Below are 18,539 nucleotides of genomic sequence, written 5' to 3'. Positions count from 1 at the left end.
GGAGAACTGGCCACCTGAGCGTTATGGGACTTGGCTCACGCAGAGAATGTCCTTGAGTGGGTAAACAGTTTCAGAACACTAAAGAATGGGTGTCATTTCCCATAAAACACTTCTTTGGTGGTGGGGGATTTCAGAAGGAAGTCACAAGTTCAATACTTTTTCTCCTGAGCTGATAAAATGTTTGCACTTTTATTATTGAATGCTTTTCATTTTGTGCGGAAAAAAAAAAAAAAAAAAAAAAAAGCAGCAGTTTAATTTGCAAAAGTTTCAAACTGTTCTCACATCAAAACATCAAGAAAAATGAATGGTCAGATACCTGAGAGATACTGCATGATGGCCATATAAGTCCCTCACGGCTGCCAAATCAGCCTCCAGCTGGGGGTGTTTGTGAAGCTCTCCATCATAATTTACCTGCCCGCATAAACACACAGCTCAAAGGGTTGATATACAGGAGCACCAGTTCAAAAATCAAGAAACACAGGGACAGCTGTTCAACCACTTCTCCACTCATGATTGTTTCTACCTTGAGGCCTCAGAGGTGCATTTTTACTGGGTACACAATGAGCTTTTAATCAGTATAAGATCCAGAGCACTTTAAACAAGCTTCCTGACATTAATCATGTTCATTTTAACCTGATGTCTCTCCACTCTTTTAACAATTAATATATGTCATACACTTTCAGGGCTCAACAATAAGGACTGCCCAATGACCCGTGGTCAGTGTTAAAGACGCTCAGGACAGATGACATTTGTCACTGGCCCAGTCAGGCCAATGCTGCGGCGTCACAAAAGTTTATCATTTGCACTTGTTTTTAATCATTGCCAATTTAAACATTCACGCAATTTCAAAGGACAACTGGAATGTTGCACTGATTTCTTTCGCATAAAAAGACAAAAACTAACAAATCTTTGTCAAGTTTACTAATCACTGTCTTGGCCAGTACAGCAATAGACAGAGAAATTCAATCACTACTCTTAACTGAATAACTTTTGTAGCTTTAACTAGGATAAATCTATATTTAATTTATTAATGAAGACTATGCAATGTTATTTCACATCTGATTATTAATTTTCTTTACCTGAATACTACTGTTAGACCTACCCGAAAACATTTTAAGCACTGTTTAATTTGTATTTTTGTTCTATTGCATTTATTTGTGTTGTTGCTTCTAATTTGTTAATTTGTTCTTAAAGGTGTCATATGATGCGATTTCAAGTTTTCCTTTCTCTTTGGAGTGTTACAAGCTGTCTGTGCATAGATAAGATGCCTAAAGTTGCAAAGACTAAAGTCTCAAATCCAAAGAGATATTCTTTATAAAAGTTAAAACTCGTCCACGCCCTCCTAAAATGACTCATTTAAACACGCCCCCACAGGTCTACATCACTGTGTGGGAAGATTTGCATAACACCGCCCAAATGTTCACGCAAAGAAAGAGTAATTTTTATTCTTGCTGTAGTATTGTTGCTGCTGCCGCCGGCATGTCGTGGAGACGCTGTGTGTTTCATTGTGAAAGTGAAAATACTTTGTTTGGCCTTCTAAAAGAGGACAAAAATAGAAATCAGTTGTTAAGTTGTATTTACAACACTGTTCCAGAACATTTCAACTCAAATATGTGTGTGTGTGCAACACATTTAACTGAGGACTGTTTGAACCTACAATGCCGGCTGTTCTGACTCACAACCTGTAAGTAGTGCTTGTTGTTTGTCGTTTATCCGATCACAAATGCAGACAAATGGTTTTATGTTTACACGTGATATGCAACGCAACGCGTAAAAAGACAATGTAAGTCATTATAATCTGTAATTATGTCCCTACTGGATGCAACAAATGCCTTGTTTCTAATGTGTTTTTTTTTTTGCCTCATCATGTCATCACAGTATGGTAAGTGGCGTAACATTTCCGTCACATGCTTGAGGTATTCAGCCAATTACAACGCACTGGATAGCTGGCCAATCAGAGCACACCTCTCTACAAATCTAAAAATCGACGCGTTTCAGAAAGGCAGGGCATAGAGGAGCAACAATAATGTACAGTATGTGGAAAATAATGTGTTTTTTGAACCTTTAACCACATAAACACATTGCATTACACCAAATACACAAAATAATGTTCTTTTTAGCAGCATCATATGACCCCTTTAATCACTGTTCAATTGTCTCTAATGTTTAAGAACCTTGAATTTGTTAGGCTAGTAGTTTTTGAAATTGGAATTACAAACGTTGAAATTTTGTATTTATTAGAATAAAAGGTCAGATGAGTCTAACCATTTTATTTTTTGTGGCAGGGCCAATGAAATTTTGGGAGGGCAAGTAAAAACTTGAACCACCACTCCAAAAAGGGCCAGTAGAAAAAAATCCTTAGTGGTAAGCACTGACTTTAGATTACTCTATTATTAGATCAGTAGACTGTGTCCAAAACAAACTACCGGGCTTTCTTGTTAAAGTTAATTTGCCATACCAGCATCTACAGACTATTTGATTTGATTGAATGATTTTATTTTCTTTGATCCTTTGATTCTAATGCTGAGCTGAGCCGATTAAAAGACACAGAGATGTTGTGTTTTAGAAGGATGCAGTGACTATATTTCTCAAGAGTAATCATAATACTCATACAAACCTAGTCTGTAATAATTGGTGCAAGAAGTTAAAAGGAAAGTTGAATTTGAACAGGCAAAATATGAATCAAAGATTTTGAGTGAAGTATTTTTTATTTGTTTTATTTAAATATTTGACTGTTTGTATGAGCTTCTAGCCTTGCCCATAACAGCAACACTGGCTCACCTAGTTTGAGTATTAGTTCGGGACAGGACTATCTGTTTGAAAGACAGAGGTAATATGCGATTTTTTAATCTTAATCAGTCATGTTTGCAGTTCCATTTGGTGACACTAGTGGCATGGAAGTTACAAACTGTTTCTTAATATGGCCTATTACGTACATTGGTCACGCTTTCGTCGATGTAAACAATGGATGTAGTTTGGTCTTTTTAGATATTCAGTACAACAGAGATCAAGAAAATTCACCAGCTGTTCTGAAGTTCAGAGAGAATCTGCCAGCATGTGGCATGGAAGAGTGTCCCGAAGGCTTTGAGACCGTCAAAACAGCAAAGGATTGCAAAACTGCCACATTACAGTCAGCAAGAGCCAGTGAGCATTCACAGCATGGCACAGGCATTAGGGTATGAATCTCCATTGCCTTTGGACTGGTCCTCACAGAGCACACAAAGCTTGCTCGCTTGCTCACTCACTCACTCACTCCAGCTTTATGGATTTGCTCCAGTGGATGGTCACCTGATTAATTTAAGCACAATCCATGTGTGCAAACATTCATTTTCAGGATGGAAACTTTCTCAGAAGAGTGAGGGACTAATCATTAAAAGTTAAGAGAGTTATAAAGTTCTTTTATATGAGCTGCAAACTACTTTAAGTAAATTTACCATGAAATGAAAAGTCTGAAGCCACCGGTGCTGTGGGTTTGAAGCTGGTTTTATACCTGTAAGACCTTAGGAGTTTTAGTTGCAGTGACCATGTGAGGCAGGACCTTGTTTAGCAAACTCCAACTCAGAAACTTTCACTATTATCCCTATAACTGAAGGTCACATTTGCACATGCTTCTAAATGTCACTCTGCACCAATAAGTGTCATAACATAGCCATTTAATATTATTGTTCATTCTCATTGTTGTGAGAGAATTCAATGAGTATGATTTGTGTCTGTTGATAGCACACTACAAAAATTGTAGTATCAATTTTATGCATCTTTGCTGAATAAAAGTATTAATTTCTTTCCTCCACAACTTTGTACTGTAGTATAAAAAGAAGGCATGTTTGCACTGACAGTTCGCTATTTCAACACATTTAGGTTATTACTCGGTTAATATGGATTGTAGGTGATTAGTCAATAAGACTGCACAGATTCCACAGACTGAAATGTAATGTAAATAAATAGTGTAGTGTAGTTATAATAATATAGTAGTGTAGTGACTCTTACCTGTCCTACATAGTAGAACTCCTCTGAATCATTGTCACCCTCTGAATCCTCCTCTATAGCATAATGGCACTGTAGAGGTTTCAAAATCAAGGCAGAACTTTAGTCACAGTAAAAGTGATTCATTGCCATACCTGACGTTTGCAAATAAAATACATTTTATGATAAAAGCAAAAAATATGGTCGAATTTCTTACCACGTTTTTGTCGGTTTGAAGTTTTGATCTAATAGACAGACAGCTGGTGGCATCGTTATTTATGCGTATTTCTAAAGACAGAGTAGAGAGAAAGCACAGATGTGTGTGGATGACATGATACTGTGAACTGAGAATTTCAAATTTAGAACATAACTGGCATAACTCATGACCTGAATATTCCAAACTTTCTAACCATTGTTTTCTGTTGGCCTTACGTGTGTATGGTGACAGCAATACAACTGTTTCAACTGAAACACTGTAGGTCTTACTATAAGATTAACTCCAAACCACAAAACCTACAATCACTGATCAGAATTTGAAATCTGTAAAACCTGGGATAACTGATCTAACACTGCCACATTAAAGTGCTAAGACAACAGTGTGGTCTTTACCAAAGAAGTGGTACTTGCATTTCTCAGAACCTCAGATTAAAAATAAATTGTTTATGCAGAGGTCTGAGTCAGAAAACATTTACAACTGAAAAAGTGTGCACATCCGAGATCCATCAGCAGTATGCACACAGAATCATTAGTTGTAATGTATTGTGCCGGAAGATGTCAAGGCTTTTGTATTAATGTGTGGATTGGAAAAATATTAGGTGTGCATGACAAGCATCTATTAAGCATTTAACTAACTGCTGGGGGAAATTAGTGAAGTTCTCTTCTGTTTTGCCACTTTGTTTTGGCACATATGTCTTGGTCGATTCTAAAAAAGAAGCAGAAGAAATGCAGTACGATTCCAGGATCATTTATTTCCAGGATTACTGCCAGTGTATTTAAAGAGCTCCAAAACAGAGAAAGACTGGCTAACACTATGTGAATACTGCAATAATAGGATCTGGGATGATTATCCTACACAAAAAATTACTAAAATTTACCACTGCATTACCATGGTTTTTTGGGGGTGGGGGGTGAATTCACCTGATTCATTGGTTCTCTTCAGCTGCAGCTATTTATGATTAGATATTAATGATTATTACCTGTTGCAATTCTGTGGAAAATCACTGGTATTGGATCCCTTGTGACTAACACTTCATCATTGTTTTCAGAGTTAGACACATATGTGTTATCTGAAAAGACAAAGACAAGCAGGTGCTATTAAAACACCTAGAAATGTAAACCTGAAGAAGATCTAACAGTGTAATCAAGCCTGGCAAGCCAAGTGGTAACCAAAACCAGTAACTTGCAACTTATACATAATAAATAGAAACACTCCAAATGAGAGTGAAGAGAGATATGCGCTAATTCTACAGTTTCTGGACAATCCACTATTTTCAGGTTAACACATCCCATGGCATCTTTGGCAATGTTGTCTAAATCTGTGCCAAGCAAATTCCTCATTCTTTTGCAAAGCTGACTGTCTGCCACTATGCTGTGATTCAGGCTACACTACGTCCTGCAAAGAAGAGGTCTGCATCTTCTATATTTAGATTTAAGGGTTTCTCTTGCATGTTGAATCAAAGCATTAAAGTAAATTTTAGCCTTAGAGCAACACCACAGCTTCACAACAAAATGCAATTTTAATGTGTGTATGTTTTGAGGGGGATAAATGTTGAACTTCTGTGTACTATTTAAAAAAAAAATCTTACTAAGCAAAGACAAACTGAATCCACTGGGCAACTACTGAAAACCAGCTACCTAAGAGCAAAAATCCAGTGTTATCACTATACCCATAAAACCCACTGAGTTTCAATATTGCGTTGTCATTTCATGGACCAAAAGAGAATGAAAACAAACACTGTCATTCACGTTAATGTATTGCGCCGTTATAATTACGTGACAGAAAAGATACAATTGGAAAGATTTAAGAGTATGAATTAACACTGGTACAGCTGAGAATGATGCAGCTTAGCCGTATTAGTACTGGTTTATAAGCATCAGCTGTCACTTGACACTGTAGAACCTGCATCTTCTTTTCCATCAGGTCAGGTACATAAATATGGAATAAATTACATTATGAACTATATTTTTATATTTTAACAGAAAAACTGGATACTCAGAGAGCTAACACTGTGGGTGCTTGGCAGGGTATTGTTATGCATTTGCTTATGTGCTCTGAATGGTTTTTAAAACATCTCTATGTGGATGCTACTACAGTGTTCTGAATGGTTCCTCCCTGGTCCATATAAAGTCCACCCTCGACTCTAATGATATTCTAGTCCCAAGATATGGCCTGTGTCCTGTCGTCAATAAAAGTCATATGGCATTTTTTGCTGGTTTTATCACTGATTAGCTGAATCCAATTGTTTTGAACCATAACATTACCCCCAATTTGAATAATCATTCATGTCCTTAGCACAAACTTAAGACTTAAGGGTTTGCCGAAACTCATAATTAAGTAGTAGGACTAGTGTTAAAAAGACTATTGCTCCTTATTGTAACATGCAGAGGAGTAGTGATAGTTTGGGTGTATGATCCATCCATTTATCAATTAATCCATCAATCTGTGTGTGCAATACCTGGATAATCATCAGAGACATGAACAGAGTAGGACACCCTAAAAAAAAAAAAACACAAATATTAACAGTAGTAGGGATACATGTAACACTGCTTCTCAGACACATTCATGCACATATGGTACCTGACATAAATGTCTCATTTCATCACAGTGAATCAAAGCAGAAACAGTTTGAATATTATCATATCAAATATTGTGAAGGCGCACTGCTGGAGCTACTGATGTTGGAGATGTTTTTTTCTTCTTCTTTTTGCACCTGTTTCAATCTTACTGTAATAAACTTTTCATTTATATTACCCAACTCATTAACAGATTAACAAAAAGAGAGAAAAAAAATTGTGCTGAGTTTCGGATAATTGTAACGTTCAAGTTCACTGTAAAAAAAAAAAAAGATGGCAGAAAGCAGTTTTCTTTATTTTACAAAAGCTTTACAGTTTAGAATGATGTTTTGCTTCTATCTGTATGACAAACCAGCATTGGTGTGACCATAAATTACAGAGTAACAGTTGGGAAAACAATGCAATGATGGTCGGTGCCTCACACGCACATACAACAATTTTTTGCTAATTTGACATCGCAGCCTGTTCATTATCAAAATAAAATACAGTTAAAGAAACATAAAAAGATACACTGCTCAATTTAAATAGTCCGTAGTACAGTCTGTGCCGTTCAGTGTGACCAGCGCCTCACTGCTGATATAGCCAATATGTGAAGGATGATGTTTTACATCGATAATGCGAGTTAAGAACAAAGACTATAGTTCACATCATAAATAATAAGTTAGCATCCAGATACTTCGCGAATATGGAAACATTTGGATTTGTGCAGAATGAGAGAGGTAGGCTTCAATTTCATTTTTAAATGAGAAGGGAACTAAAATACACCCACATTAACCCCAAAAACAACTTTACACCACCATCATTGAAACAATCCAACTAAAATAGCCTAATTGTGTTTGTAATTTTGCTTTTATTTACCATTATTTTAGCCTACATTATTTCTGAATGTAATAATAATATGCAACATACAGCCTACTAATTTAGGCAGTTTTTTTTTTTCATCTCAAAATTAACGCTTATAGGAGTAGCGTTTTTTTTTTAATCAATGCTGAAACATTTTTAAATATCTTGGAAAAAAATACTTTAAAGGTGGCATGTGTAAAAATTGAGGTAAAAATATCCAAAAAATGACCTACACGCATCAAAAGAATGAGAAGAAATAAGGGCGATGATGTCATTAAAAAAAATGTCAAGTTATAGTGCTGCAGAGATATCAACCTTAATTAGCATTAGCATTACTAGCCACGGCCCGACAGGTGTCGTAATACCAGTTTCGGCCATGGGAGGCGGTATGCGGGCAACATAACCCACCAGCCAACCTGCAATACACGAATAACTCGCACGACTTGTGGGCGTACTTGAAGCTGATGTCAAGCAACCGCGCTCGGAATCACAAATCAAATCCGATAAGAAAAGGAGCCGAACCAGAGTAAACATCGGCACTCCTTTCCATCGCTGGAGACAACTGATGGACTTGAAAGAAATGAGGTTCGACTCCGAACTTGCAACATTTCTTTTGGATTGGTAAGTAAGATGCTGTTAGTATTTCGCTAGAAGTTTGTTTTATATGTTTGCGTATTTTTTTCTGGAAGTTATAACATAGAAATGTATCGAAGGCTGTTTGATAAACGTGCTAATGTTAGCGATGGCTAACCGTAGCTGCGTTTGATAATTAGCTAGCTATAACTTACCCACAGATCCGATCCGGTTTTCACCTGTTATCTACCAAAGCCCGTCTCTACCAAGCTGATGCTAAAATGTAACATTACCTAAGAAGCTTGAAATGTCTTCGATGATAATGAACCCGAGAGAGAGAGAGCGCCCCGGCCGCGCGCGCGCACTCACTCACTATATTCAGAGCGGTCAAGTTTTTGAAAGCATGTGAAAAGAGTCTCACGGTGTGTCTCACGGTGAATGCTTGAGAGTTGGCAGCTCTGGTTACGTTGGTTGGCGCTAGCCAGAATGCTGTCTGTCAAATTAATTTAATTCAAATAATGTGTATATACAACTCAAAATGTAATATGAACAAAACAAATATGAACATATTCACTGGTGAAGGGGAGTAGCTTGAAGATGTCATGTTTCAAAATCACTTGACATCACCCAACGTTCCTCTGGAGGCAAAACGTCCTTTAGGCTCCGCCTATGGCTCTAGGGTTGTTGTGAAGGTAGGGGCGGAGCATAGAGACTATGCCGTTTCTCGTTTGTTACTCTAGAGTAGACCAATTCACTTTATTGAGGCATACTGCCCCCATCTGGTATGGAATGTGGAGTATGACTTGATTTTTTTGCCAGACATTACACATGGCTCCTTTAATGTTTTTATTACATTATTTTTCTCTCTCTCTTTCTCTCTCTCATTTTTATGCCCTGCTTTATGCAATTGAACAATATCGGTATCGGAATCAGCCAATAGTTGTTTGTTAAAACCGGTTTTGTATCAGCCAAAAAAAAATCCTATCAGTGTATCCCTACTTGGGATCACACCAGTCCATCGCTCACTGAATAGTTCTAAATTGTTCAAATAAAGACTTATGAATAAATCAGTTACAAAAAAATGAAAAAATTATCTATTCATTTTATGTTTCGTGCAGTGCAGAAGCACAGTGCTGTGAATAGAGAAAAACCATCTAACGCTGACACCGACAATTAAATATAGCAGCAAAACTTCAATAAAAAATAAATAAAGGTTCAATTAAATTTGACGGAAATAAGGAGATGTTGTATATAAATTCGAAGTGACGCTTCACAGAAGAGACCATCAGGTCCCAGAAGGGTGCTACCCACAAGTCCTGAAAACAGCTAATCTTAACACTTAAGTAAGAGGTAATTAAGGAAAGTGTGGTATCCATTTCACGCAATCAAGTAAATAAGGTTGCAACGAAAAGTGTTGACAACAGGACGCTGTCTCCTGTAAAGTGCCTTGAATTAATATGGAGATTAAGTGGCCTGCTAAAAAGCCCTATAGTGATCAGCATGAAACTGCCAAAATCATATTAATTACCTTGATATAGGCTGATCTGGCAAAAGTGAAAATATAATATCACGCTGGTGACCTTTATGTGCTTGTGTATTTTGCTCCATTGCACAAAATGAGAGAACATATTCAGGAATTAATGGAGCCAATGACCTTATACATACCATTAAAAATCATGGCAAATAACTCCTTGAAAAAAAAAACCCACAAGCATACTCTATGTAGAGTCTGACTACTACTGGCATAGAAAGCAATACTAGCCCATAAGTAATTATGTGATGACAACACAGAGAAGAGAGATGGATTCAGTGAAAGTGAAACCTCTCCTGAGGTCTCACACAGGGTGGTGCCACTCACAGAAAGCTTTCACAATGACACATGACTTTATTAAAAAATGACTTGGGTTGTGTTTCACATGATACAGGGTTTTTTTGGTCACATGAACACACTTTTCTCAAGTGTTATAAACATGTGCTAAATGCCAATAACTGCAAAAAAATGTATTAAGTTCAGATGAATGCGGTCTATGCTTATGTTCCATCACACAAACTCTTAATATTCACAGGCTCAAAAATGAATCTGTCACAATAGCTAATTTTACAGTATCTTATTAACATTTTTCTGCCCAACATCAATTTCTGCTACTCAAAAAATACAAAAATGTTTGTCAATCTGGCAACGTTCTATTATGTTCACTTTTGTATGCATCATGGCAGTTCAGAAATAAAATTTTCAGTAAGGATCGCTAAAGGTTAATGCTCTATTGAGTTCGACAATAAACATACCACCTACACTAAACCTTACCCTAAATCTACCTGATGGTATTAATAAGCCAACACATTGAGTATTACTTATTTACATTTATTGCTATGCCAAAGACTATCTTCATGGCAAAAACTGAGTTGGAATAATACAAAGAGTTACACAAACACAAAATAAAAACCAAATAAACCAAAAAATACAGCATTTTTAATTTACATATGATAAATCTAAAATCTTTTCAGGTAAAATCTTACTAAATTTCCTGAAACAAACCGAGTACACCGAGTTAGTGCCATAAAGTAATAATAAGTATCCATTTCTAATGTCAAATGTACATATTTTCAGGGAATAGACCACCAATTAATTACCCAAATCCAAAATGACAAGGTAATTACAGCTATTGCCTCTGGTATCTCCTGCCCTGTTTGGCTTCATTCTGGGATAAAAAAAAAAATGAAAGTACAGCATTATAAATTGCTGACAAACGGGGTCACATGCCAAGACAGGAGCTTCTACACCTGAAACTTGCTCACCAAGACAGAAACAAAGCATTACTGTGTATATGGAATGAAGAATGCATGGACTTTAGCGAAAACAAATAACCTCTACATGCGGATGAACCAACACAGGAGAACAGAACCCTCCGGGCAGGTCTCACAAGTGCATCTACAGTAATTTTTCAACTGCTTGTCACACTGAGAGAATCCTTCCCATGTGGTTTGCACAGTACTGCCACAGGATAATAACTGTTATTTGATGAGTGTGATGAAATCAGGGCTCAACATGATGCTACAGTATAAATGTACTGCTGATATACAGTTCAATACGTCACTAGTAGCCCCACAAACAACTACAGAAAAAAGCCCAAAGTTCGGCAGAAAATGCTAAAGCAGAACGTAAGCTTCTCTGCATCACTTGCATTAAGTATTTTTCTATTTAACACATTAACTATTCAAATATTCCTCACAATAGCACCTGCCTCTTATATAATCTATTATTTATATATGGTTTACTTGGTACACATGATAAACACACACTTAAATGAAGATTTGTTTAAAATGTGTATATGTATCTCAGTTTGTAACTGTGACATCTGCACACTGACAGATGCTGTGCTTTATATAACCTTAAACTGGCATAAATTAGTTACAAAAACTAGTGGTCAACCGATATATCGACATGATATATCGGCCGATATATTGGCCGATATTTGGGATTTTGCAAATATCGGCATTGGCCGATGTGTTCGCGGTGGGACTTTTATTTTGAAGGCGCTGAGAGCGGCACACAGTGCTCACACTCTCCCTCTTGTTCACTGTCATCCTTAACGGTTCTGTCTAATATGCTGCGTTCAAGTCCTCCTGGGAAATTCGTACTTACGAGTTGACAAGTCGTAATTACGACGTCTGGTATGTTCAAGTCAGTTTAGTCGGCACAAGATGGTGGTGTACCTTCTTTTAATAAATTACAAGAAAATTTTACAATTTTTAAATAATTTATGAAGCCACTTTAATCTGTATTGCATAAAAACTTATTAATTGTTATCTTGCAATCCTGTCTATCAATTTCAACTAAAAAATTACCGCCAACAACAGATGTTGCATCCATCGATCCATCGATGATCCATCGAGTTTCCCACTCGTAATAACGACTTTGTGGTGGCGTTCATGTGTGTTTAACTCATAAATACAATGTATCCGACATGACTTGAAAGCACCAATAAAGTGGTGTAACTATGATGTCACTTTGTAGGCAAAAACCTGGAAGCAAGTTAGCATTTTAGCACTTCCGGTTTCATCTCCTAGAGTCAATGGGTTTTTTTGAATGGGATTTTGGTTAAATACCTAAAATAAGGTCCGTGGTTCACACAGGCTCAAGATACTTTCACGTTTTATTCTAAGACAAAAAAAAAACCACCAACAAAAAAAAAAAAACACACCAGTTACACACCACTCGTGATTTTTTTTAAACTGTTAAATTTCTTAAAAAAGACGGTTGCTAACAAGTTGCTAAATGGGACTACATGCGCTGTCGGAGAAATATAACGTCATCACACCGAACAGTTTATCAATTTACAGTATTTTCCAGTCATAGTAAAATTTGTAATACAATTCACTGTAGAATAACCAATTAATTGTTTCTCCAAAATTTATATTGTTGGTCGACAAAGTTTTTTTTCATTTGTTTTGCCCTGAAATGCAACACAAGTCTTCAGATGGAAGATGCTTGTTTTATCGCTTTCCTACTGATGCGGAGACTCTGGGTTCGTAAAGTAAACTCATAAGACGATTATTCCACATAAACACCACATTTACCGGCTTAGTCACGGTGAAAGTGAAATTTTAACGATGCATAGTGCTTAAAGCCACATTAAATTTACATGTTTACGGCCACATGAAGCTGTTATGAAGCATATGAGGATTTCCTAGAAGCAAGGATAAAATAACATTTTGTGTACCCACCCTAACAAAGCTGAAATGTGGTAGTCTATTCACTAAAATAAGTTTAATCTTACCATATCCAAAAACTCACTCACTCTGCTGTTATTTAATAGATTAAATGCACTAGAATTTTATTGAATAGTTTGTGGAGACACGTTTTTAATTCAAATATTCATATTAATCAATGATTTGTTGACTTTTAATGCAACTTATTTCAAAATGTACAGAAATACGTGCTTTCATATGTCCTTTAGTTAAGATTATTTCATTTATTCAATATACTATTTATTATTAATGTCTCATTTCAGTTATAGTTTGGCTCAAGTTTTGTATTTATTCCAGTTTATATGAAAAGGTTCATGTAGCGTGGATTAAAATTATTTTACAGAGTAAATCCTTTTCACTGAACACGTTAAAAATAAGTTTGAAACAGTTGTGGGAAGCGGTGGTGGTGGTGACGCTGAAGTCGAGCGACCGTGTTGCTGTAGTTCGTTTATAGCCTAAGTTTAGCTTTTAAGTTCTGGCGCTTTTATTTAGGCTTTAAAATTCATCAAAGTTATATTATTTTGTTAAGATTATCTTGATGAACAAAACGTGTAAGCTTCATGAACTATGAAATTAATGCTTTAAACTCGTGATTTCAAATTTTACTGCGCTTTATCCATTTGCCCACAGGTCACATTCATGTCATTTTCTCTTTGTGCTGTTTGTAAAATGACTGTTACCGTGGCTTTATTTGAAAAATATGATTCCCAATGCACACAAACTTCCCAGAATACTGAGTGCCCTTTTTGTTACAGTGTTTACTTCCTTTTTAATTATATTTTTACTAAATATTTATTTGTGAAAAATGCTTTGTCATCTAAAGTAGAAGTATGTGTATTTTACACATCTATTTTTTAATCCATTGTCAAATTATTTACATTTTCTTAAATATTAATTAAAATTAAAAAAAGAAAGAAAAATTTTATCGGCTATCGGCCCCCTTGCTTTCCAACATATCAGCATCGGCTGTCAAAAAACCAATATCAGTCGACCACTAAAAAAAACCCAGTTTGGTGTGAGGGTGGCAAACTACTTCTGCTTTTGATACTTTCACTTACTGCACTGTACAAAACCTACAATGTTAATAAGATCTTATATTATTACAGCACTTCCTCATCAACTCCCTGAATTAATAGTTTACATCCTTTTGATATAGTATACCAAATGACCCAAAGTTTATTTCCAACGGTCTGGCAGTATCCACATCTAATACAAAAACATTTGTTTGAATTAGAGCTTGTCACAATTTAGCACTCGTGGTAATTATGCAAATTCAGTTATACCAAGATGATGAAACTCAAACATAATTTGTGTTGATCTCGGCTATGATGGATTATTCATGAGAACTACTGCATCTCTGGGATTATGGACTTGTCTGTTCTTTTCACTGCTTGAATTATCTCATACCTACTTCGGTAACATCTAACAAAAGTGATCTTGCGAATTTCCATCTTTGAATGGTTTGTTGCATCAAATATCAGGGTTATCAGGCATATCAGATATTAGAGCAACCCTATTTTCTTTTAAGAAAATACAAATACACAAAAAAATGAGGCCACGCCCATGTCTATATTTCATAGAAACGTCAACCCTTCAGTGAAAGACACTGAGTGCAGGTTGCAGCTCTACAAACAGGAAATGTGCTACTTCCTCCACAAGGCAAGGTGCAATGATTTTTCATAGAGAGCCTGCCAGCTCATTTCCTGCTTATAATGCAAGGCACCTCCTCTAAGAACAAGAGTGACATTTGCAAACCAGTTCAAACAGAAGATGACAAGGAACTCCCCATTTTTAATTCAGAACACCTAAATGGATTACATTTTTGCTGTGGCAAACATGGAAATAAACATTCAATGTAGTGCAGTGTTATAAAAATGAAAGTGCAAATTTTAGAATTGACAGATACATGTACAAGAGTTTGAGTTTGGTGTTGTAATTACTATTAAGACATGAAACAAATCAATAAATAATTTGATACAACCAACCACTTTTAATCAACAGTAATTGAAACTCCAAGACCTTATTTAAAAGCAGCTATTGGGAAGACTATATTCACCATTCTGCTTACATAAATCTTTCCAGGACCTTCTTATCAGTACTGGTACTGCTTCAGTGAGCCTAAAGTGCTTTCCTGGACAACTCATTTTTAATTAGCATATTTATCATAAAATTTGCATGACTATAGGGAGCGAGTTTTATAGGGAGGGCTCGTTTTAACCAAGGTCTAGTAGCTTTGCAGGTTTTACTCATCTAAATGGCCTTGAGCTAAAACTTCAGTTTAGTATCACATCTGACTTCATTGTGAAATGAGGATGCAAGTCTTTCTCTCATCTAAATCTAGTGGAAAAGTCTTAAAAATGTTGGCAGAGTTAAAGTTCTGTATAGTAAACGGGTCAATAGATTGAAAAAAACTGCACTTTCAAGAATTAGAGCAATGGAGTTCTTCTCATGTTTCCTTTCACCAGACAATATTGTGCATTAGACAAAAAAGACTTGATTAAGACGAGGCATGCCCACTTGACGTCAAGCTTTCACAGACTAACCCAAATCCACTCCTAACTGAAAGTAACATGAACTTCCGCTAGCAGAACGTACTGTAGAGACAAACATTCATTCAGTAAACAATCCGTCAGCTTTTCTTGTACTGTATTGTAATGTCAAAACCAGTAAGTAAATGACATTCTACAACAAATAAATCAAAAATATTAAAACTAGACACCAAATCTCATCTATCAAATATTCACAGCTTTCAAACAAATCATTACACAAATATGGCCCAAAAGTGTGACCCCTGGAGAGTGACATGTAAATAAAACAACCACACTTGAACACACCGGCATTCACGATCAACAGAGCGATGAGCATAGACTTTAATTTCCATCAGCTGGATTCAGATTCCCAGGGTTTAAAACGGCATTGTGAGCGAGAGAAAAGAAAGAAAGAAAAGTACATAACTTGATCTTCTCCAAAAGACAGTTTCAGATAGCTCCGGGTTGTTTACTAGCATACAATAATGAGTTTATTATTTTTTATGTGAGGAACACAGCAGCTAAAAATGGCTGCCTATTCATCACTGTAAAAGTGATTAATCATTGTCTAATATGTCAATGACAGTGTTCAAGCCGAGGTAATTAATTATATGTAAATACAATCTATTGTAAATAACCGTGCAGCAAGAGACTTCTTATGCTTAAGGTGGTACATATTTTTCAATGCACAGGAATTCATAATCACTGCTGACCACAACAGAAGAGAGCAATGACAATGAAGATGAGGTTATTGTCTTCATTGATGGGGTATAATGTGAAGAGACAACACACATGAACCTAAATCCAAATAAAGCCTTGCACATCATGACCAAAACACCTATTAAAACGTCATTGTTTTATGGTTTCATAATTTTGTCATTGCTTACTCATCCTCATGTTGTTCTAAACCTCTACAACTTTCTTCAGTGGAACGCAAATGAGATGTTAGTCAGGATGGCAGCTTCACTCTCCTTTCACTTTCATTCCATCTTTTTCCAAAAATAAAAGTGAACGGATAGAGTCATTCTGCCTGGCAGCATCTTTTGTTTTCCACAGAAGCAAGAAAGGTTTTGAACAACATGAGGCTAATAAAATGATGATGAAATACCGAATACTGAGAAATATACTTATAGTTAATAACTCAAAACATAAACACAGCAGGGGTGTAGGTGTACAGCAGTTGTTTACATTCAGAGAATAGCTGGCTGGCTCTATGATATTTACCTTTTAGGTCCTTTTGAGTAGGTGAAGGTGAACGTGGAGTCGGAGAATCGAAAGTCTGAAACAAACAGACAATCAAACTTGGGGTTTTTGAACAATATAACACACTGGACCACAAAAAAAGTCCCTTTCAACAAGTGTAGTCTCCATGGCAACATCAACAGGGAATGTCCATAGGAGAATTAAATTGATAGCTGATAAATGTGTGACGCTCAACAAGAGTAAGGCGTGGGCTAACTTAATTGAAAAATCATTCACATCACAAAACAACACCTGAGAGGAATGTTAATGGCTTTATTAGGATGATAAGAGCAGAATATATGGTAGTAATAATGAAGGCAGTTTACGTTTTGGTAGGCCCTCGGTTGCAGTTGATTAATGCATAATTTATAATGTCCAGGAAAGATTAAAGTGCCTAACCTGGAGCACATTAGCCACAAACGGGTTTTGAACATATCAGGCTTTTGTGTGGAGGAGGAAATAAAGGCATCAGCAGTGAGACTGACAGCCTGTCAGTTGTGTTGATTAAATCCATGGCAATTGTTAAAAGAAGACAGCTCTCTTAATAAGAAGAGACAATGGAAACTCACCAGAAAACAGGCAGTCTTTTTCTGCCTTACACCTTTGAATTACGATGTCGACGTCTTTTTGAATCCTCTCTTGCCTTGAACACATCCCCATGAAATAACACACACTAGAATGGCTTCTCTAACTAATTTTCGGCGAAACAAACGAATCCTTTCCGCTTGCAGGCACGATGGATGTGGGGAACAGTAGAAATACGTGCTCGGAGGTCTGCTGTAACAATCCCAGGTGTGTCACGCCAACCGACACCGTTTCATCTCCTCTAACAATAGCCTCGATCGCATGAGCACAGCGGAGAGCTCTTCTTCGCGACAGCTTTCATGAAGATATCACTTTTACACCGGAAGCATCTCTCAGTCGTCCTCATAACGCTTCTGCTGAACCCAACAATGGCGATATCGAAAGCTAAACCACGGAGCGAAAAAAGAAGATACCGCAAGTAAAACCAACGCTGGAGTGGGCTTCAGACCGTAAGGGAGGAGCTGAAGTTGCACACGGGGGAAATCAGTGTGGGAATCCTGTGATAGCATCCACGAGACGAACCCGGTGGGAACGGGAATCACAACAAGGCGGATGATGTCATGGACGTGTTTTCTCCCCACGCGCCCTCTCTGCTGCTGGACCTGCTCGGTGTCACTGGGCTCTGATTGCCATGGAATAAAAATAGATTATATTCAGCTTATCGTTGCTGATTTTTAATTAAAAGCGGTTTCACAACACGAACATTGTCATTTAGATTACATAGTAAGGACAAAGCACAGCGGCTACGCTGATATGCAGAACAACAGCAACATTGCGAGTGTGATGTTACTTTTATACCAGCTAAATACTAAACTAATAAAATCAATTAATTTGCTTCAGACTTTGTGTCACCCATCAAACCACAGACTGAAAGCCGGTTTGGATTATGGATCGGTGTAAATGAAGCAGTCTGTTGTAATAAATCAGCTGGAGCTCCAGTCCAGGTTTTGCATTTCACACACTCCTCACACTAATGAGAGAAACCCTACTCAGAGAGACTCAAGGAAAACCCATAGTGATCGTTGTTTATTCGTGTATTCTATGTAGCTAGTGTTGTAATGCTGTATTTAAAACAGCGACCTATGGGGATTTATGATAAAGTGAGGATATCCTAACTCTGGTGATACAAATTATTCACAATTTAAAATTTTGAGAAAAATGGCAGTTAAGAAAATTAGTTTAGTGTTGTTTCATGCATCTGCTCCCTGATTTTCCAAAAGGATTGCACTGCTTCCACTCTGCACTGCATAAACACTGACAGGT

The 18,539-nt window shown here is 36.8% G+C and overlaps 1 protein-coding gene across 1 annotated transcript in view; it reads right to left on the bottom strand.

Annotated features, from left to right (window-relative positions):
• Positions 1 to 18,090, bottom strand: part of LOC109091312 (poly (ADP-ribose) polymerase family, member 8) — a 29,968-nt gene extending 11,878 nt beyond the window's left edge. The window contains exons 1-7 of the mRNA XM_042724515.1: positions 17,261 to 18,090; positions 16,674 to 16,728; positions 6,639 to 6,676; positions 5,160 to 5,249; positions 4,181 to 4,251; positions 3,988 to 4,056; positions 317 to 411 (exon numbers count right to left, since the gene is read on the bottom strand). Of these exons, the coding sequence (XP_042580449.1) occupies positions 317 to 411; positions 3,988 to 4,056; positions 4,181 to 4,251; positions 5,160 to 5,249; positions 6,639 to 6,676; positions 16,674 to 16,728; positions 17,261 to 17,351 (509 nt within the window). The 5' untranslated portion in view covers positions 17,352 to 18,090. The remainder of the gene's footprint in view (positions 1 to 316; positions 412 to 3,987; positions 4,057 to 4,180; positions 4,252 to 5,159; positions 5,250 to 6,638; positions 6,677 to 16,673; positions 16,729 to 17,260) is intronic.
• Between the last annotated feature and the right edge of the window lie 449 nt (positions 18,091 to 18,539).

The sequence above is a fragment of the Cyprinus carpio genome, chromosome B5 (genome assembly GCF_018340385.1).
Source record: "Cyprinus carpio isolate SPL01 chromosome B5, ASM1834038v1, whole genome shotgun sequence".
In the NCBI taxonomy this organism is placed as follows: domain Eukaryota; kingdom Metazoa; phylum Chordata; class Actinopteri; order Cypriniformes; family Cyprinidae; genus Cyprinus; species Cyprinus carpio.
The sequence above is the reverse complement of the archived record's forward strand: the minus strand, read 5'-3'. Positions and strand labels throughout refer to the sequence as shown.